The 21,818-nt window shown below is 41.4% G+C and overlaps 1 protein-coding gene across 1 annotated transcript; it reads right to left on the bottom strand.

Moving 5' to 3' along the window:
* Nucleotides 1–6,981: 6,981 nt before the first annotated feature.
* LOC123482926 lies at nt 6,982–20,095 on the bottom strand. Its single transcript, XM_045212159.1, has 3 exons — nt 20,052–20,095; nt 14,514–14,582; nt 6,982–8,780 (listed from the first exon to the last, which is right to left on the bottom strand). Exons 2-3 carry the CDS (start codon nt 14,522–14,524, stop codon nt 7,157–7,159), a joined length of 1,635 nt encoding a protein of 544 aa, XP_045068094.1. The 5' UTR covers nt 14,525–14,582; nt 20,052–20,095; the 3' UTR covers nt 6,982–7,156.
* Nucleotides 20,096–21,818: the final 1,723 nt, after the last annotated feature.

The following is a 21,818-nucleotide window of genomic DNA, read 5'->3' as shown; positions in this document are numbered from 1 at the left end:
GAGCGATTTCTGCTAGATGGGCCAGCTGCAAAGTCCATATTGGCTATATTGTAAAAGGCTATATTGTAAAAATTCATGAAAACAAAAATGAGATTTTTGGGTCTTTTTAAAACCACGTGATTTAAGTTACAAAAAAATATTTCATCTTGACTAAGATTAATTTACAAAGAAGGTTATTCATGTATATGAAAAACATTGACAGAAGTTTGTTATTATTGTAGGCAGTTATATAATCATTGTAGACAGCTAAATAACACCTAAGTATATAGTTCAATGATAATGTAACAACCATTTTCAGATTAAGAAACAAAACATTACAGAAACAGAAATATGGTTCTCCTTATAATGTATATAGTGTCATACAGCATATTATCTGGTAACATAAAATGTACAGTATGTCAAAACTAAAATACAGGATTAACAATCAACTCGCCCCTGCCTACCCAATGGCAGGTCAGTTAGTGATGGCTATTTAACAGTCTGATGGCCTTGAGATAGAAGCTGTTTTTCATTCTCTCGGTCCCAGCTTTGATGCACCTGTACTGACCTCGTCTTCTGGACGATAGCGGGGTGAACAGGCAGTGGCTCGGGTGTTTGATGTCCTTGATGATCTTCTTGGCCTTCCTGTGACATCGGGTGTTGTATGTGTCTAGGAAGGCGGGTAGTTTACCCCCGGTAATGCGTTCGGAAGACCGCACCACCCTCTGGCGAGCCCTGCGGTTGTGGGCGGTGCGGTTGCCGTACCAGGCGGTGATACAGCCCGACAGGATGCTCTCAATTGTGCATCTGTAAAAGTTTGGGAGGCTTTTAGGTGCTAGGCCGAATTTCTTCAGCCTCCTGAGGTTGAAGAGGCTCTGTTGCGCCTTCTTCACCACACTGTCTGCGTGGGTGGACCATTTCAGTTTGTCGGTGATGTGTACGCCAAGGAACTTGAAGCTTTCCACCTTCTCCACTGTGGTCCCGTCGATGTGGATAGGGGGGTGCACCCTCTGCTATTTCCTGAAGTCCACGATCATCTCCTTTGTTTTGTTGATGTTGAGTGAGAGGTTATTTTCCTGGCACCACACTCCCAGAGCCCTCACCTCCTCCCTGTAGGCGGTCTCGTCATTGTTGGTAATCAAGCCTACTACTGTTGTGTCGTCTGCAAACTTGATGATTGAGTTGGAGGCGTGATTGGCCACGCAGTCATGGGTGAACAGGGAGTACAGGAAGGGGCTGAGCACGCACCCTTGAGGGGCCCCAGTGTTGAGGATCAGCGAAGTGGAGATGTTGTTTCCTACCTTCCCCACCTGGGGGCGGCCCGTCAGGAAGTCCAGGACACAGTTGCACAGGGCGGGGTTCAGACCCAGGGCCTCAAGCTTAATGATGAGCTTGGAGGGTACTATGGTGTTGAATGCTGAGCTATAGTCAATGAACAGAATTCTTACATAGGTATTCCTCTTGTCCAGATGGGATAGGGCAGTGTGATGGCGATTGCATCGTCTGTGGATCTATTGGGGCGGTAAGCAAATTTAAGTGGGTGTAGGGAGAGAGGTAAGGTAGAGGTGATATGATCCTTGACTAGTTTCTCAAAGCACTTCATGATGACAGAGGTGAGTGCTACAGGGCGATAGTCATTTAGTTCAGTTACCTTTGCTTTCTTGGGTACAGGAACAATGGTGGCCATCTTGAAGCATGTGGGGACAGCAGACTGGGATAGGGAGAGATTGAATATGTCCATAAACACACCAGCCAGCTGGTCTGCACATGCTCTGAGGACGCGGCTAGGGATGCCGTCTGGGCCGGCAGCCTTGCGGGGGTTAACATGCTTAAATGTCTTAATCACGTCGGCCATGGAGAAGGAGAGGCCACAGTCCTTGGTAGTGGGCCTCATCAGTGGTACTGTGTTATCCTCAAAGCGGGCGAAGAAGGTGTTTAGCTTGTCTGGAAGCGAGACGTCGGTGTCGGCGACGTGGCTGGTTTTCCTTTTGTAGTCCGTGATTGTCTGTACACCCTGCCACATACGTCTCGAGTCTGAGCCGTTGAATTGCGACTCCACTTTGTCTCTATACTGATGTTTTGCCAGTTTAATTGCCTTGCGGAGTGAGTAGCTACACTGTTTCTATTCTGCCATATTCGCAGTCACCTTGCCATGGTTGAATGCGGTGGTTCACGCTTTCAGTTTTGCGCGAATGCTGCCATCTATCCACGGTTTCTGGTTAGGGTAGGTTTTAATAGTCACAGTGGGAACCACATCACCTATACACTTCCTGATAACCTCAGTCACCGTTTCAGTGTATACGTCTAAATTATTTTCGGAAGCTACCCGGAACATATCCCAGTCCGCGTGATCAAAACAGTCTTAAAGCGTGGATTCCGATTGGGCAGACCAGCGTTGAATAGTCCTTAGCACGAGTACTTCCTGTTTGAGTTTCTGCCTATAGGAAGGGAGAAGCAAAATGGAGTTGTGGTCAGATTTGCCGAAAGGAGGGCGGGGGAGGGCCTTATAACCATCCCGGAAGTTCGAATAGCAATGGTCGAGGATTATAGCAGCGCGAGTACAACAGTCGATATGTTGATAGAACTTCGGCAGCCTAGTCCTCAAATTTGCTTTGTTAAAATCCTTGGCTACAATAAATGCAGCCTCAGGATATGTGGTTTCCAGTTTGCATAAGGTCCAGTGAAGGTCTTTGAGGGCCGTCGTGGTATCGGCTTGAGGGGGGATATACACGGCCGTGACTATAACCGAAGAAAATTATCTTGGGAGATAATACGGTCTGCATTTATTTGTGAGATATTCTAGGTCGGGTGAACAGAAGGACTCAAGTTCCTGTATGTTACTACAATTACACCATGAGTCGTTAATCATGAAACACACACCTCCGCCCTTCTGCTTCCTGGAGAGATATTTATTCCTGTCTGCGCGATGAACTGAGAACCCATCTGGCCGGACCGATTCCGACAGAATATCCCAAGAGAGCCGTGTTTCCGTGAAACAGAGTATGTTACAGGCCTTCATGTCTCTCTGGAAAGAAATCCTTGCCCGTAGTTCGCCGATCTTGTTAACCAAAGACTGATCATTAGCGAGTAGAATACTTGGAAGCGGTGGGTGGTGTGCGCGCCTCCTAAGTCGAACCAGCAGGCCGCTCTGACTGCCTCTCCTCCGCCGGCGACGTTTTGGGTCAGCCGCTGGAATCAGTTCAGTTGCCCTGGGGAGAGCAAACAAAGAATCTGCTTCGTGAAAGTCGTATTCCTGGTCGTAATGCTGGTGAGTTACCGCCGCTCTGATATCCAATAGTTTTTGCCGGCTTTATGTAATGATGCAAAACCCTTTCTGAGCTAAAAATGTAAAAAATAATACATAAAAAAACAAAATACTGCAAAGTTTCCTAAGAGCTAGTCGCGAGGCCGCCATCTTCGTCGGCGCCAGGTAAGTCAATGTCTGGTATAGTTTCAACCTCAGCACACTTTGAACGGGTTGGCTTTAGCCCAGAGACGCCCCTCCCTACGACTCCTACCAATGCACTCAGTAACTGTAGTTGGGTCTCAGGTTAGGTTCCTTTATACCAGCCACTCGGATCCCCGAACCTAACAAACCAGATGGTGAAAAAATTCCTAAATTAATCAAGTCTATTCTGGAAACCTAGAGTAAAACGACATGCACTTTTATGACTCTTTGATGACACAGGGTTTCAGAACAATAAAGTAAGTTTATTCAAAATTCCAGAAACAGAAATAAAAAATCTCAGATCATTCAATCAATCACAAATCAATATCACCAAGCACACATAAACAGTAAATTAAATTGATAGACCCCTTCAGCGCCCTTAACTAAACCCTTATTGGGGTGTGCCAACAAAATATTTGTTGTCGATTACAATGTTATGAGAAGCACAATATTTAATAACAAGGTAAATGGTTTCTTACCTTCTACAACTCTATCAACAGTTTTTTGGCTCCCCCCCTTCAGGATGATCAGTCCCTCAGACGGCGTCTAAAAACTCTAAACAGTACTTTAACACACTTCTATCAATGGGCTAGCCTTAAGGGTTCCCCCTAGAATGTTACCTTAACTGAGTATAATAAAAATAAGAGTATAATAAAAATCGAAAAGTATTTTTTTTGCTAAAAAGCTACAGCAAGAATCTTCTTCCAGCAGTTCACAGGTTCTTCCAGCAGTCGACAGGTTCTTCCAGCAAGCTCAAAGAGAGTTCTCCCCTTCTCTAAAATCATGGCTCTTTATACCCTCCATCTTCCTTTCTGCCAACCCCCCATGACGCATTAAGTGATTAACACCTAATGCGGACATTGCTCCTTTCCCCACCTAGGCAGGATGTTTGCTTACACAGGATGCCCGCCTTGACAGGATGTCTCCTCCTAGCCGCTCTGACCAGGTAATTTCCAATGCAAGCTAGCACCCTTAATACACTCCATTATCATTAACTTTTAACCCATTAATTTCTAAACATTAATATTTCAACATTAATATTCCCTACTTCACTCAATTATAATCTTACTCCAACTCAATTTATTACTATGGTATTATTTTATGTATCATTAAGGCAAATGTAGGGAGAGGTCAAAGGTAAAATAATAATATTAGTAATAAACATGATTATGTTTAAATGAATGCATGTGTTCTTTCACAGAGGCTCTCAAACTGTGGCCCATGGGCTTGTTATAGACACATGGTATGCATTACCGTAGTTCTTTTTTAAGAAGGGGCCTAAGCCACGCAGCCAATAGAATGATAGAATGAGAGGCTTCATATAGAAAAAAGCATTCATGACCTTTTGGAGTGGACATTGTGTGACAGCTGGACGTTGAAAAAGAAGGGTGGGGCAGAACTCAAATAAGTTAGGAATGTACGCATGTTTTTTCATTTGTGTGTATATAAGAGATCTCTAAGCCAGAGAGAGACAGTTGTTCCATGGTGCAAGCTCGGCTTTGTTATGCTATAAAGTCTAATTCTTGGATTCACAAGCTCCGGTGTTTTGAGAGATATTTTTGAGTTGATTATATATTAGTCAAATATTTCTACATTACTCACATCTTAAATATCCGACAACTTAAACATTTCATCATTACAACATCTCAACATTATAACCTTTCATTATCAACCTCCTCCTAAGGCCTTGTTCCTCTAAGCTTAACAAACATAGTCTATATGCATCATACCTTAAAGCAAACAACATTATCACATTATTAACCATTTTACTGCATTCCTTTAATCCCCCTTTAATATACCCCACTGTATGATTCCCCATACTTTCAGCATTTTACATATTTAACCTTGAATTATTATCTTAATAAGTTCCAGTCCAAATTCATTTATTTTTCTTCTTGTTCTTCTTTTCTTCAATTCATTTCAATTCTCTCTCAATGTTCATTCTTCTTTGTTCTCCGTGTGTGTGTGAAAGTGGAACTTCTTCATATGTACAGTGGGGGAAAAAAGTATTTAGTCAGCCACCAATTGTGCAAGTTCTCCCACTTCAAAAGATGAGAGGCCTGTAATTTTCATCATAGGTACACGTCAACTATGACAGACAAATTGAGAAAAAAAATCCAGAAAATTACATTGTAGGATTTTTAATGAATTTATTTGCAAATTATGGTGAAAAATAAGTATTTGGTCAATAACAAACAAGCAAGATTTCTGGCTCTCACAGACCTGTAACTTCTCCTTTAAGAGGCTCCTCTGTCCTCCACTCGTTACCTGTATTAATGGCACCTGTTTGAACTTGTTATCAGTATAAAAGACACCTGTCCACAACCTCAAACAGTCACACTCCAAACTCCACTATGGCCAAGACCAAAGAGCTGTCAAAGGACACCAGAAACAAAATTGTAGACCTGCACCAGGCTGGGAAGACTGAATCTGCAATAGGTAAGCAGCTTGGTTTGAAGAAATCAACTGTGGGAGCAATTATTAGGAAATGGAAGACATACAAGACCACTGATAATCTCCCTCGATCTGGGGCTCCACGCAAGATCTCACCCCGTGGGGTCAAAATGATCACAAGAACGGTGAGCAAAAATCCCAGAACCACACGGGGGACCTAGTGAATGACCTGCAGAGAGCTGGGACCAAAGTAACAAAGCCTACCATCAGTAACACACTACGCCGCCAGGGACTCAAATCCTGCAGTGCCAGACGTGTCCCCCTGCTTAAGCCAGTACATGTCCAGGCCCATCTGAAGTTTGCTAGAGTGCATTTGGATGATCCAGAAGAGGATTGGGAGAATGTCATATGGTCAGATGAAACCAAAATATAACTTTTTGGTAAAAACTCAACTCGATCGTGTTTGGACGACAAAGAATGCTGAGTTGCATCCAAAGAACACCATACCTACTGTGAAGCATGGGGGTGGAAACATCATGCTTTGGGGCTGTTTTTCTGCAAAGGGACCAGGACGACTGATCCGTGTAAAGGAAAGAATGAATGGGGCCATGTATCATGAGATTTTGAGTGAAAACCTCCTTCCATCAGCAAGGGCATTGAAGATGAAACATGGCTGGGTCTTTCAGCATGACAATGATCCCAAACACACCGCCCGGGCAATGAAGGAGTGGCTTCGTAAGAAGCATCTCAAGGTCTTGGAGTGGCCTAGCCAGTCTCCAGATCTCAACCCCATAGAAAATCTTTGGAGGGAGTTGAAAGTCCGTGTTGCCCAGCGACAGCCCCAAAACATCACTGCTCTAGAGGAGATCTGCATGGAGGAATGGGCCAAAATACCAGCAACAGTGTGTGAAAACCTTGTGAAGACTTACAGAAAACGTTTGACCTGTGTCATTGCCAACAAAGGGTATATAACAAAGTATTGAGAAACTTTTGTTATTGACCAAATACTTATTTTCCACCATAATTTGCAAATAAATTCATTAAAAATCCTACAATGTGATTTTCTGGATTTTTTTTCTCTCATTTTGTCTGTCATAGTTGACGTGTACCTATGATGAAAATTACAGGCCTCTCATCTTTTTAAGTGGGAGAACTTGCACAATTGGTGGCTGACTAAATACTTTTTCCCCCACTGTATGTGCATGGGCATATGCAAGTGTGTCTCTAAAATGTCACAGAGAACTGGGCCTTAACCTACTACTCTTGTCAAGTATTTCTTGAACAGAAAAATCATGAATAACAACACTGCTCTTTTTTCTTTTCAGCATTTATTTTCTAAATGTTCATGTGGTTTTTCCACATCTTTGCATTACTATGCCACACTTTACTCACACCAGCTTTAAAGTAATCTAAAGTTCCCCTGTGTTCCTCCTTAGCTCTCTTCTTCATCTCCTCCAGTTTCTGAACCTTCTCTGTGTTTCCTTTCTCCTTCATCTTCTCAATCAGGAAGCCAAGATGCACAGCAGTGGACAGTGAGAGAGCCTTCAAAGCGGTCTCTTCCAGTTTGACGAGGCACTGGTAGGATTCCTCCACCAGTTTGGCCTTCTGGAGTGTGAACTGCTCCAACTCTATCTGAAGTCTGATGATCACATTCCCTTTCTCCCCAGTAACTTGCTCATTTATTTTATACTTCTTTTTCAAATCTTCATATGTCCTTGTAACCTCCTTGGTCTTTCCAACATATATTTTATTTTCTTTGACATGCTTGGTGTAGTGACATTTGCCAGTACACACAGTGCAGTAGTTCTTCTTCATCGCACTGCACCATGAGAGATCGTTGACCCACCAGCAGCCTGGATAGTGACAGTTCTCCTCACAGACACTGCAGGTGGTTGCCTTCTCTTCTTTTGTATCTTCCTTTTCTTTGTACGGCACATCAACAGTATAATTAAAGTTCTTGTTTTCCTCCATTTCTTTCTTGTGTTTATCGAGTGCTTCTTGAGTCTGCTTGATTTCATCCTGCTTCAGATCAATCATGTGGATCCTCTCGTGTATGTTGCTGACACACGCCTCCAGTTGTTTGCGCTCTCTCAGAACTCCTTCAGTCATCTTTATGCTTGTTGGTTCCATTTTATAGTCGAAAAACTTGTCCATGGACTTTACTCCCTTGTCCCAAGCTGTCTTCTGACTAGACACACATTCTTTATAATCTTCATTTTCCTCATCAAAGACTTCACATTGACAGTTGTTGAACACAAAATGAACGGGTTGATTCCTGTCATTCTTGGCACAGGGAACGTTTGCTTTTGTAATAGCTTCAAGGGCATTATTTGGGTACATCCATAGTGAGTGTGTGATGAGGGCTACAATGTTCTTCTCCATGTCTTTGCCAAATAAAGACAAAACTGCATCGAAGATGTACTTCTGTCTGTCACTGAGTCGATTCTCAGATGCCTTCACCACTAAACCCACAGCATCAAGTTGATGAATCCCATCTGTAGTCCTAAACAACTCCAACAGTTTTCCAGAGATCTGTTGGTCTTCTTGGATCCCTCTGGTGTGTCCGTACCCAGGAGTGTCAATGACGGTGAGAGAGCAGGGGACTCTCAGGCCCTCACACCCGAAGACTTCATATACAGTGATCGCTGTAGTTTGACTTTCAGTCTGACTTCCTTTTTCCTCTTCAACGATCTCAAACCAGACGTTATCCTTCCACTCTACACCCAGGACATAATTGACCATGGCATTGATCAGAGATGACTTCCCTGATCCTGTCTCTCCCACTATCAGAATGGTTTTGTTGATCTTACAGTGATCTCTATCTCCAAAGGTACATCTTCTGAGCATGTCTTCATCATCTAGATACTGTTTCTTTGTTACCAGCTGATACCTTGCAGGAGGTCCTTGATTGATACAGGTACTTATTGCAATGGTGTCTTGTATTTTTGATGACGTGTCCCTAAAATATATGAACATGTGTTATACTCTTATGCCCTATGCATTTCATTATACATTAAATTGTACCTTGACAATAAACATCCTCTTACTTTACAATATGAATGATGTCCACAACCTTAGGGACACAAATGTCTAAGTTGGGGCTTAGCCCTCCGATAATGTTTCCCCAGGATTGTTGTTATCTTCATGGCATGGATCAACTAGTTCATGTTTATCATGAATAATGTCATTTATTTAATGGCCATTGTGGTCATATTCTTTGCTCTAAGCCAGTCCCACTCTGTCTATATGAGCCGTCATTTATTTTAATTTTACTCAGAGATCTTAAGGATGGTTGATATGACGACTGTTTGATACAAGATTATTAATGTTTGTAAACTCCTGAGCTGCATGTGGGAGAGAGGACAAGGACACGCCATGTATAATAGAGGCCACTGGTGAGTGACAGAGTGTCGGTGTGCCAAGATAGATTGGGGGCCACTTGTGATAATCTTAGAAGGAGTACGTGAGGGACTGGCCTGCCTAGGGTGCCACACGATATGTATGGGGATGCTATTGTAGTAGATGAGTGACACTCAATAATGGTTGGCAACTGTGTGGGACAGAAGTAGATCGGAGAGCATTATATCAACTGAGAGACTTTCTATGGAAGTCATTCATATGACAAGAGGCTATGCACGTACCGTCTGTCATTGAATCCAGTACTGAATTAAATAATGATGAATCAACTCCCCATATGAGTGTCGACTACTCTCTTACATCCTGAAGTTCTTGATGCCAGAGAAACTCGTCATAACAGTGGAATAGGGGGTGACTCAACATCTCTACTTTTTAGGCTTTAACATAAGATAAAGTATCCTAAATCTGTTGTTCTATTTAATATAATAAAATAACACATTACATTGAAATCTATTTACATTTATGCTTCTTCCCTGCCTCTTTTCCTTGGAGTCTTGATTTGCACAGACTGGGTTACATTATTACAGTTTTACTCTGTAGAGGAATATGTTTATGTTTGACACAGAGATTTAATGGCATTCAACCTGACTGACTTGGTCAATGGTTTGATTAGTCAACCAACTCTCTCTGCCATATCAGTCCTCCATGAAAATGAATGAATGTTAACTACAAATAGATTTAATGGAAGGGTTGGCGTAAGCAAACACCAGATATCCTTAGTTATTAAACATAAGGCTGTAATTAAGAGGAAGCTTAATGCGAAGTTTGGGGTATGCTGATGGAAGTATTGTTATCCCTCTGTTATTATCTATGGTACTAAATTAATTATGTCTTCCATCTATGCGCCAAATGTTTTTAAAGGTTAAATTGCTAGACTTCCCAAACTCAGTGACCATTCTTGGGAGAGATTTTAACCTGACAGTAGATTCTACATTGATACCACTAATACTGACAGTACGGCATGCCGGGCACCTTCAAGCTATATTAAGACCTTTTTGGAAGATTTTAATATTGTGGATACCTGGTGCCTTAGAAATCCTAGTACTAGGGATAATACCTTCTTCTCCCCATCATCAGTCTCTCTCACAAATTGATTGTCTTTACTTTCCCCTGTTTTTATGATATGTTTATCCCATGCAGAGATATATATGCAGTTATCAGATCATTCACCATTATTGATTTATTTTCAGATTTCTCGTTGTGGCCATAATTGAGAACATTAGAAAATGTTTGTTTAAACTGTTTCTCCATCTTAAAATGTGAATTTATGTCATTGACATAGTTGGACGTGATCAAACACTACATGTTAGCTGTCCCCATAACATAACCTTGAACATGTAGCCCTATGCTAACCTGAGCAGGTGGCAGTGATTATATCCTGTAACAAATTACAATGGCATTTCTTAAAATAGGTCAACTGGGCCACCAGAGGGATATTTTCAAACTATTCCGCTTGGTCCATCTGAAGTGCACAGTGCCTATATTGCATGGTGCATTATTGATAAGGCTTCTAGCTACTAACGTTAGACAGAATTCAAAAGGCACGCTTTCTTGCATATATGACAATATCCCACGTTTTTACTCATCTGTTTCACACACGTGTTTTAACGAATAAAAAGATAAAGGAGGTCTATACAGCATTTAAGTTGTCCCACTCGTCTTCAATGGCTGTGCGAAGTTGCTGGAAATTGGCAGGAAATGGAACATGCTGTCGTACACGTAGATCCAGAGCATCCCAAACATGCTCATTGAGTGACATGTCCGGTGAGTATGCAAGCCATGGAAGAAGTGGGACATTTTCAGCTTCCAGGAATTGTGTACAGATCCTTGCGACATGGGGCCGTGCATTATCATGCTGAAACAAGAGGTCATGGCGGTGGATGAATGGTACGACAATGGGCCCCATGATCTCGTCACGGTATCTCTGTGCATTCAAATTGCCATCGATAAAATGTTATTGTCTTCATTGTCCGTAGCTTATGCCTGCCAATACCATAACCCCAACGCCACCATGGGACACTGTTCACAACGTTGAATTCAGCAAACCGCTCGCCAACACAACGCCATACACGTGGTCTGTGGTTGTGAGGCAGGTTGGAAGTATTTCCTTATTCTCTAAAACGACTGTAGAAATATGAACATTCAATTATCTGGCAACAGTTCTGGTGGACATTCCTGCAGTCAGCATGCCAATTGTATGCTGCCTCAAAACTTGAGACATCTTGTGTTGTGACAAAACTGCACATTGTGGCCTTTTATTGTCCCCAGCACAAGGTGCACCTGTGTAATGATCAGGCTGTTTTAATCAGGTTCTTGGCAAAGGAGAAATGTTCACTAACAGGGATGTAACCAAATTTGTACACAACATTTGAAAGAAAAAAGCTTAAATGTTGCGTTTATATTTTTGTTCAGCATAGCAAGTTGGAAATTACTGAGTTTCTTAGTTCCGAATACCACGTGATCGCGGCATTACCCCTGGTTTTGCATTAACCTGTAAGAAGTCCTTGATACCAGTTGAGATTTTATATATGTGCCTCGTTCAACAAGTTAGCAATTTCTGAGTTTCCTAGTTCTGCTTGCATGTGAAGGTGGCATCTACCCACCTACATTATGGGAAGTAAGGAAGTGTTGCATAAGAGGAATATCTACTTTTTTCTCATCACATTAGAACAGAGAATGCAACCTATAGATTGATTTAATAGAGAGAGAAATAGCCCATCATAGTTGATGCAAAAGTGTAATTATACTGAACATAGGCAGATAACTTATCACATTTAAAAGTGAGTATAAGATGGTAACTGTATATGATGAGGTCCTGTGTGGGTAGAGCACGGATCTTGTTTGAGCTAATAAAGCATATGTTTTATTGTTGTTTTGTTAATTTGCAGCTGTTTCAGGCTGATTTCAGTGCTGTTGTAAGGCGGCTCCCAAATGCAGCTGTTTCAGGCTGACTTCAGTGCTCTGTTGTGGAGGGACTTGCCAGGGGGCAGCCCTTGGTTTTCTCTGGTTGCACGTCATTGGTTTCTGTGTGCTCAGGGGGTACAGCACTCACTGGGAGTTCCAGGCAGCTGTAGACCCCTTGGCTGCTGACATAGAAGTACATTAAAAGTGTCCGCCCAAGGTCCACTGACACCCACTATGAGTCTGTGCAGTGGATGGGGCGAGCTAGAGCGGTGTTTGTGACAAGGGAAGATCCCTGAAAACAGTTCTCCTCGCAAGAACATCTGTAAAGTCTGAACGGTTTGAGCTACAAACTATTATGACCCCATTCTGAAAAGCTTATGACCCCATTCTGAAAGGTTCTCACTTACACAGACATGTCGCCTGTTTTGCTCTATGATGCTCACAGGTCACACAGGACTCGTTAGAAGGTATGGTTGGCCACTTCCCAACTCAGCACAAAATGACTGTTTGGCAAAATGAATGGAAGTGAATGGGTGTTTTTCTACATAGAAGATCATACACAATTATTGCATTGTGCTCGTCCATGATGTTCTCCACTTACAGCCAGATCACAGGTAGTGTTATAAGACAATGGATGATGTTATGTGGATATTTCACCAATTCCCATCCAGGACATATAGTCATTCTAGACACGAGCCTCCCTGTTTGCCCATCCCTTCTCCTATTGTTTTTTATTTAACCTTCATTTAACCTTTATTTAACTAGGCAAGTCAGTTAAGAATTTTTATTTATTTACAATGACGGCCTACCCCGGCCAAGCTCTCCCCTAACCCGGACGACGCTGGACCAATTGTGCGCCGCCCTATGGGGCTCCCGTTCACGGCCGGTTGTGATACAGCCCGGGATCGAACCCGGGTCTGTGATGCAGTGCCTTAGACCGCTACGCCACTCGGTCCCCCTCCTTACAGTCCTAGCATTTCGTTGACCTATCAAGCGAGGAAAATTGTTATGGCTGCTATAACAGCAGGCAAAAAAAAATCTGAGGAGCTGGTTCGAACCAAATATTGTCCTGTGTAGATTTTGGGTACTTGTGTTCTTTGACATCGCCCAGTTTAAGAGGTCTACTGCCAGATTGTATGGGGCCAAACCCAAAACTCTGGCCAACTGGTCACATGCTATTTCCAAGGAACTTATTAAACAGTGTTTGTTCTTGCAAATGGGAGATAGCATTGTCCTGCTCAATGACTTTCCTATGTGGCTATTGTTTGCTGGCCCTTGAGATTTATATGAATTGTCTGTGTCTCTATTTATTGAAATCAATCACTGCTTCACTGGCAAATAATGCAATATACTTTATGTTGCAATGATTTTGGTTGTTGTTGATTTTCTTTAAGTTGTTTTTGTCTTTTATCATTTATGTGTTTAATTGTTTGTCTGTGTGTCCATTCTGGTCTCCCTTATTGAACTGATCATATTATATACACTGAGTGTACAAAACATTATGGACACCTGCTCTTTCCATGACATTGACTGACCAGGTGAATCCATGTGAAAGATATGATCCCTTATTGATGTCACTTGTTAAATCCACTTTGAGGAGACAGGTTAAAGAAGGATTTTTAAGTATTGAGACAATTGAGACATGGATTGTGTATGTGTGCCATTCAGAGGGTGAATGGGCAAGACAAAAGATTAAAGTGCCTTTAAACAGGGTGTGGTAGTAGCTGCCAAGCGCACTGGTTTGTGTCAAGAACTGCAACGCTGATGGGTTTTTCATGCTCAACAGTTTCCTGTGTGTATCAAGAATGAACCACCACCTAAAGGACATCCAGCCAAGTTGACACAACTGTGGAAAGCGTTGGGAGTTAACATGGGCCAGCATCCCTGTGGAACGGGGAATTGAGGCTGTTCTGAATATCGAAAGGGAGGGGGGAGGTTTTCCTGATGTTTGGTATACTCAGTGTAGACCCTTTAAATATTATATTTTCGAAGAAAAAAGTATGTAAAAGTACACCTTGGTCTTGTGACCATTTTGAGAAATCTTATGAAACATCTCTGAATCATACTAGACACCTTAATAATGCATAACATGACTTATTAACTTTAACTTCTCTAAAGCCTGTAAAGTCCCCCAAAAAATTTTCTTCTCACTATTGTGACCGATGGGATTAAACTGATTTTAAGTGGACTAAGGGCTGGTTTCCCTGATTCAGATTAAGCCTGAGCTATTCTTCATTGAGAATGTTTTTACTCCGGGAGTAGGCTTAATCAAGGCCCAGGAAACCATGCCCAAATATTTATGATTGTGTCCGTCATTAATCTTAAACATTCAATAACATTTGAAATGACAATGAAATCTGTTGACACTTACTTGCATTCCATGATGGTCTTTAGTTGTGTAATCCAACCAAGGAAGATAAGGTTGACAGGTGAGTTATCTCTGTAGACAGAGTACATGGCATTTCAACTGAGGAATGTTATACTGTATATGAAACAATACAACTAATCAACAATCTCAGTAACGGTGAGAACTCAACAAATTCTTGGAGTTTGGAAAAGCCTTTTAAGACTGAATCTCAAACCGAACACTTGGCCCCTAATGGTGTCTACATGATTTCCAATCCGTTTTTGTGTGTGATATATATATATATCACACATGGGTGTTTTTGGCTGTTCGTGCACACAAAAATGTTTCTTGAGGCAAGGCAAAGTATGCCCCTTCGTCAGTGATTGGTCAACAGGATGGATTCTTCAATAAAGTATTGTTGTTATTCAACGATAGACAACTCGTTTTCATGCACATTTTTCACTTGAGAAATACTGCACCAAACATCATAGTTATATGTAAAATTACACGACTAAGACCTCTTTGGCAAAAACGTCAAAATTAATTACAGATTTCTTGTATTATCAGATTAATTCAGACTATTTTGAGGAAGTATACTGGCTACTGCGTCTCAAGAGCGGCAAACAGTAATATTGCAGAGCGAAAGTCTTTTAAAAATAGAATTTCATAATGTTTTGGTAACCGAGAAAAAAGCACATGGCCAGCTATTAGCTACAGCAGTTTGTACCATTTCACAATAGCCTGTAATCACTAGTTATTACTTCTAAACAAAATACAATTTTGGGTGGATACTTCTTGTTTGGTTTACTGTTTGAACAGTCACTGAGATTATATTTGGTTATCAATGGAAAATAAGCTCCTTTGATGAATAGCCTATATAGCCTATAGATCAGATCAAGGAACCAAGTGACAGCACTGCCCCCACAGCTGCAGAAGGAATGATAAGGTGTGTCTCAATTTTCAGGTAGTAAAAAAGTATGTTGAAAGCCGGAGCGTATTACAAGAAGCCGCCCCTTTTCTGAAGAAAAACGACATTGCAACACGCTGCGCTGAGCTTGTAGTAAGCTTTAGAGGGAACATTGGTTGTGACTATGTTGTTGGTAGGTAACAACACACTGAGATTGCTGGGAAGAAGCTACCAAGGGCACTGAGTCAACACAGGGGTGAACGACTCCATGATTTTTGGTGTCGACTCTGACTCCTGTGGTTGGAATCAAAGGAGTTGACTCTTGCTCGACTCTCAATATGCTCTGAAACGGAGTCCTACTAGGAAGACACATTTTGCGTTCTAGAGAGGACTGGCATGAGCATGATGCTGCCCAATCGGTGTAGAGATTGTGCTGCATAATCCCATGGGATCTGTCAAGGCTGCGCACAGCAGAGACATTTTCTAGTACTTACACATCACCTTCTATCTTCAAACAAAATAGGCATTCTATTAGTTTATTTGTATTTTTAATCCCAGGCCCTGTCCCCACAGGAGGCCTTTTGCCTCTTGCTAGGCCATCATTGTAAATAATCATTTGTTCTTAATTGACTTACCTGGTTAAATAAAGGTTAAATAAAATAAATACAAAATTATCTGTGTAACAGTTGGGCTAATTGGACAATTCTGAGTATATATTTGTCATCCCTGGATTGAGGTATGTTTTATGAGCCATATCCCGTGCCGGCTCTGCAGTGTCTTAATCTACACAGGAATGCTGTCCGACCCTAGTGCAGCTTTGAGCAAGAGGGTCGGATCTGCTGGCTACTTTGGGACACAACATCAGGAGTCAGTGAACGCCGGCTATATCGTGGTAGGGTTATTTTCTGTCGCCACCCACCAGAACGATACACAACTCAGGGAGTCCAACCAATACACAGACTCCCGATGTTGTGTCCCAAAGCTATTTGCTGTGTTATATGGCCCTATTCAGACAGGACAAGTATTACTAGAGACATTGGTTATGTAATTATTATTAACTGGTGTTTCGAGCCCTGAATGCTGATTGGCTGACAGACGTGGTATATCAGACTGTATACCACGGGTATGAAAAAACAATATTTTTACTGCTCTAATTACGTTGGTAACCGTTTATAATAGCAATAAGGCACCTCTTGGGTTTGTGGTATATGGCCAATATACCATGGCTAAGGGCTGTATCCAGGCACTCCGTGTTGCGTCGTGCTTATTGACATCCCTTAGCCGTGGTATATTGGCCATATACCACACCACTTCATGCCTTATTACTTAATTATCCAAGCATGTGTGTTATTCCAGAGGATAATTCTCACAGGATTAGATTTGCAAATTGCTGGGGTTTTTTTCTCCATTCAATTTACTCTTTTGATGGATGCCTGGAGTGGAGGTTTTTATTCTAGGCGTGAAGATATTTCAACATCGTGTCTAGACCAGTGGTTCTCAAACCTCTCCTTGGTCCCCCCAGCCATTCCATGTATTTTATCTGTTCCAGAGCTAGCACACCTGATTCAACTTGTCAACTAATCATCAAGCCCTGACTAGGTGAATCTGGTGAATTAGTTTAGGGCTACAACAACATTGTGAAACGTCCGGGGGTCCCCGAGGAGAGGTTTGAGAACCACTGGTCTAGACGATAGACTACACTGATAACTCGTGCTTTGCTGCCACATGTACAGGTGTCCCAATAATATTTAAATTGAGAAAGTGTGATCATAATCATTATTTTAGCGATCCATGGCAGACGTCCCTCCTAATACAAATGTCCCCCATCCTACTGATTTGAGCTGTTGAACAGTATTTGCACTTGAGATGCGTTTATGGATGAGAAAAGGCACAATTTCGTTAATACTGATGAACCGGCGTTTGAGTTGTGTGGTTGCAATATCAACAGTCCCTTATCTCTGGTATATCTTGGTATGGATCATTCAAGACTAAGTTTAAATTAGGTGCAGAGCAATGGACATATAATGCACAATGTCTCAGGAAAGACTGTTTATCTCACACATTCCCTCGCCCTTGATTTAGCTATCTAACTAACTGACTAACAAATATATGCACTGTCAATCGAAAAAGAAGCGTCCAAATCTTTTCAATCGCATCAACCCTCAGCACTTTGATGCGTGAATCCGGGTATTTATACACTGACCTCACACCCCAACAAGCTTCTGATTGGTCAGTGTCAATACTCCTGATCAACATTGGTTGGCAGATGGGTGAAGTATATGCGCGTGCCCACAGAATAGTTTTTCAAGGTCGAGGGAGGGTGTGAGAGGGAGGCATCCGCACAAGCTCAGCCATCCACATAAAGAGAAGCGCATGCAATTATTGAACTGGGAACATTTTCTCGCTGGGAGAAATTTTACAGCATGAAGTCACAATCAGAACACGATCAGAACGATTGGGAACTATTTCACACTGGGAAGATTTTTACATTACACAGGGGAGTCTCTCAAGTTGGATTTGATTTAATTTGATTTAATTTACCTTGAATATTCTAGCCCATTTGTATAAACTATTAGCCAGAGAAAACCTGCCGAGTTCAACAATAAATAGTGGCTGAATTTATCCTCAAGCCACTACTTTCTTCCTAATTGTTAGGCTATTTGATGTGTAATTTTTATAAAAAGTGTATAAATAGCAGCTAAATTCGGTATAATAATAATAATATGCCATTTAGCAGACGCTTTTATCCAAAGCGACTTACAGTCATGCGTGCATACATTTTTGTGTATGGGTGGTCCCGGGGATCGAACCCACTACCTTGGCGTTACAAGCGCCGTGCTCTACCAGCTGAGCTACAGAGGACCATATATATATAGCTATATAGCTATAGATTGTAGGCTACACTGCATAATGAAACAATCTCTAGTAAGCTAGTGTTTTGAGGGTGGACTGACTGTATTATTCAACCTGGTCCCAGAGCATTTCGTATTATTATGTATGTCAATCCGAGAAACTCCTTTCAGTATAATATGTTATGTTTCGTAAGGAATGTATTAATTTGTGGATGTCCATCACCCATTTTGTATCATATCTTACGAATTACAATTTGTATTATAAGTTACAAATTCGCAAAACATATGATATGTTCCAAATTTGTAAAACGTATGATATGTTACGAATTCTAGCTAGTTGGCTAACGTTAGCTAGCTTGCTAACGTTAGCTAGGCTAGGGGATAGAGTTAGGGGCTAGGGTTAAGGTTAGGGTTGGCTAAAAGTGTCAAGGTTAAAGTTAGGGGAAGGGTTAGCTAAAAGGGTTAAGGTTAGGGTTAGGGGAAGGGTTAGCTAATGTAGAGTAGAGAAAAAGTAGTAAGTAGTTAAAAAGTAGCTAATTAGCTAAAGTTGTCCATGATGAGATTTGAACTCTCAACCTTTGGGTTGCTAAACTTGTTGTCCATGATGAGATTCGTTCTCGAAACCTTTGCCAGACATTCGCATTATATGCCTACCGATCCACCCCGACCAGCCACCCTACTTTTGTTTTTGAATCTGTCTTATGTAACCATACCAAACGGAACATATCCTGCTAAATGGAGTCTCTCGGATTTACGTACAGAATAATACGAAATGCTCTGAGACTAGGCTGTATTATTTGGCATTAATAGACTGGTTTTATGCCAACAACTTTCTATCCAAACTGGGCAAGAGCGCAAAGAAGCCTCATGTTCATCCAGGTTTAGGTAGGCTAAGACAGTTGTATATTCCAAGAAAAAGATATTGGTAGCTGATTAATATGCTGTTGCATCGAAAATGTATTTTACAATCTGCAATGTTTGAATTTCCAACTTTAATTACTGAACAAGTCGGATAATTAAACTTTTCCGCCAGCCAGCAGACATACACCTTGTTTGGTTTGACGACCAAATAGGCCTATCAATAAACTTTTATCAAATAGCTAAAGAAAAGCTATAGAATAGCCAAATCTATACTTTGATATACTTTAGATGAATTTACGAGGCATTGCAAGACAAGACATTGCGAGATACTGATTACCAAGCTATAGCCTATGCGCAAGGTTCCGACTGTCTGTCTGCCTGCCCCTCCTCTCTCTCCCTCGCCTTCACTTTCTCAATCTCTTCTCCATGAAAGTTGTGTGTTTTCAGTCTTCAGTCGTTTGCGTGTAGAATAGCCTACTCATTGATTGCCCCTACTTTAGTTAACTTGCGAGACATTGCAAGTCAAGAAATTGTGAAATAAAGTATTGCGATATACAGCTTCTGATTAGTGGATGCACGGTTTTGACTCTGCCAGGTAGATGCGAAAGTTTGTGTTCTCGGAAGTAGCCTATGGCAACTACTCAGTCTCATTTTTTTATAAATGAGACTGAGTAGTTGCACAAAAACTGAATTGGAATCGAAGTTTGACACCCAGAAATGGGAGTCGACACAGGGAGTCAACGAACAACGAGTCGAGGAATCGATTATATTAGAATCGACTCTCCACCACTAGCACAGGATGCCCACTCGATAAAGATCCTTCCACTGCGCCATTTGGTGACTCGACAACTAGCGCATATCGAGTGGTCGAGTGCTCAAAGTGTTCGGTTTGAGATTCAGACTAAGTAAAATCTTAGCATCTTTTCATCCCTTTTAATTTACCTCTGCTCCTGGAGATGGTTTGTTTCAGTTCTGCAGTCAGAAGAATAGAGAAGAAGAAAGAGAAAGAGCCGATGTGTGTTGCAGGTCTTATAGTGGAACAGCCCAGCATTCTCCTCCCACCTCACCTCACCACTCCAGTACTGTACTCCCCCTCTCACCAAGTCAGCTGATTTCAGAGAAGAGATATCATTTCTTCAGCAGAGGGTACAGGATAGGTGGCACGATTCCAAACAAATAAATGAGATTTCTTCAGTAGAAGCAGTTGGAGCCAAATTCTCTATTCTTTATTTGTGTTATTTTAATTGTTTTGTCCCATTTAGAATATATCATCATCTCATATTGCTATTTAAATTGTGATTATTAATGTATTATGAAAGTGAGGAATTACGAAATTAACTTGAATGAATTGAGTTTGTATGTTAAATTGGCAATATGGAGTCTCAGCTAGACACACCACTTATTCTCCCAGGGACCCTTTCCTTAGGCCATATAGGGTTGGTAATATGGGCAAGCTAATCTCTAGGCACAACGGCAAACAGTTTTTAAACACACATTTATGCTTTTTGTTATCAGATTGCTTAGTAGGCAAGAAGTGAATAGACTCATGTAACAGGTGGTGACATAGAACTTGTGATTACAAAGATATGATTTACTACTAAAACTATAAAGGGCAACAACAAAACAAAGATAGTTTTGTGGTTAACACATTCTCAAAAACATACAGATATATTTACATTAATATAAATAAGATAAGATAAATGCCAAATTTCAGTACCTCACATCATAACATGCAACGTTTACCCCATGCATCAATAAACTACAATGATATGATATCAGTCTAGGCACATTTTCCAGTTTTTCCAATGTTCTTTGGTAACATTTGTGAACAACTTCCTAAGAGAAGGACTTGTTTGTTTGTCTCTTGTCAAAACCCAGAACCAAGTCAGCTAAAGCAGTGCCTAGGTAAATACTGCTGGTGGTGAGAATACAGGATACAGGCCTATTCTGTGAAATCAGCTGACCAAAGAAAGGAAGGGGCTTCAGAGTGATGCACAGGGTTGAAAGACCATGTCTACTTGAATTAATGTAACTTTATTTAAATTGTTTATGATCCTATTTCTATGTCATGTACCTTAGTGCTGCAGTCCAGAACTCCTCCTATCACAAAGTCAGCAGCTTTCAGAGAAAAGAGAGACTTTATTCATCATGTACCTTAGTGCTACAGCCCAGTACACCTCCTGTCACAAAGTCATCTGACTTCAGAGAAAGAGACAATTTATTCATCATGTACCTTAGTGCTACAGTCCAGTACACCTCCTGTCACAAAGTCATCTGACTTCAGAGAAAAGAGACTCTTTATTCATCATGTACCTTAGTGCTACAGTCCAGTACACCTCCTGTCATAAAGTAATCTGACTTCAGGGAAAATAGACTCTTTATTCATCATGTACCTTAGTGCTACAGTCCAGTACACATCCTGTCACAAAGTCATCTGACTTCAGAGAAAAGAGACTCTTTATTCATCATGTACCTTAGTGCTACAGTCCAGTACACCTCCTGTCACAAAGTCATCTGACTTCAGGGAAAATAGACTCTTTATTCATCATGTACCTTAGTGCTACAGTCCAGTACACCTCCTGTCACAAAGTCAGCAGCTTTCAGAGAAAATATACATTTTCTTCAGCAGCAACCTTTATTATTTTATATACTGTATCCAGACTAATTGCCTTATTGCTTTGCCATATACTTTCGCTGACCCTAACTTCC

The sequence above is a fragment of the Coregonus clupeaformis genome, unplaced genomic scaffold (genome assembly GCF_020615455.1).
Source record: "Coregonus clupeaformis isolate EN_2021a unplaced genomic scaffold, ASM2061545v1 scaf0001, whole genome shotgun sequence".
Lineage (NCBI taxonomy): Eukaryota > Metazoa > Chordata > Actinopteri > Salmoniformes > Salmonidae > Coregonus > Coregonus clupeaformis.
Note: the sequence above shows the minus strand (reverse complement) of the source record. Positions and strands in the feature narration are given on the sequence as shown.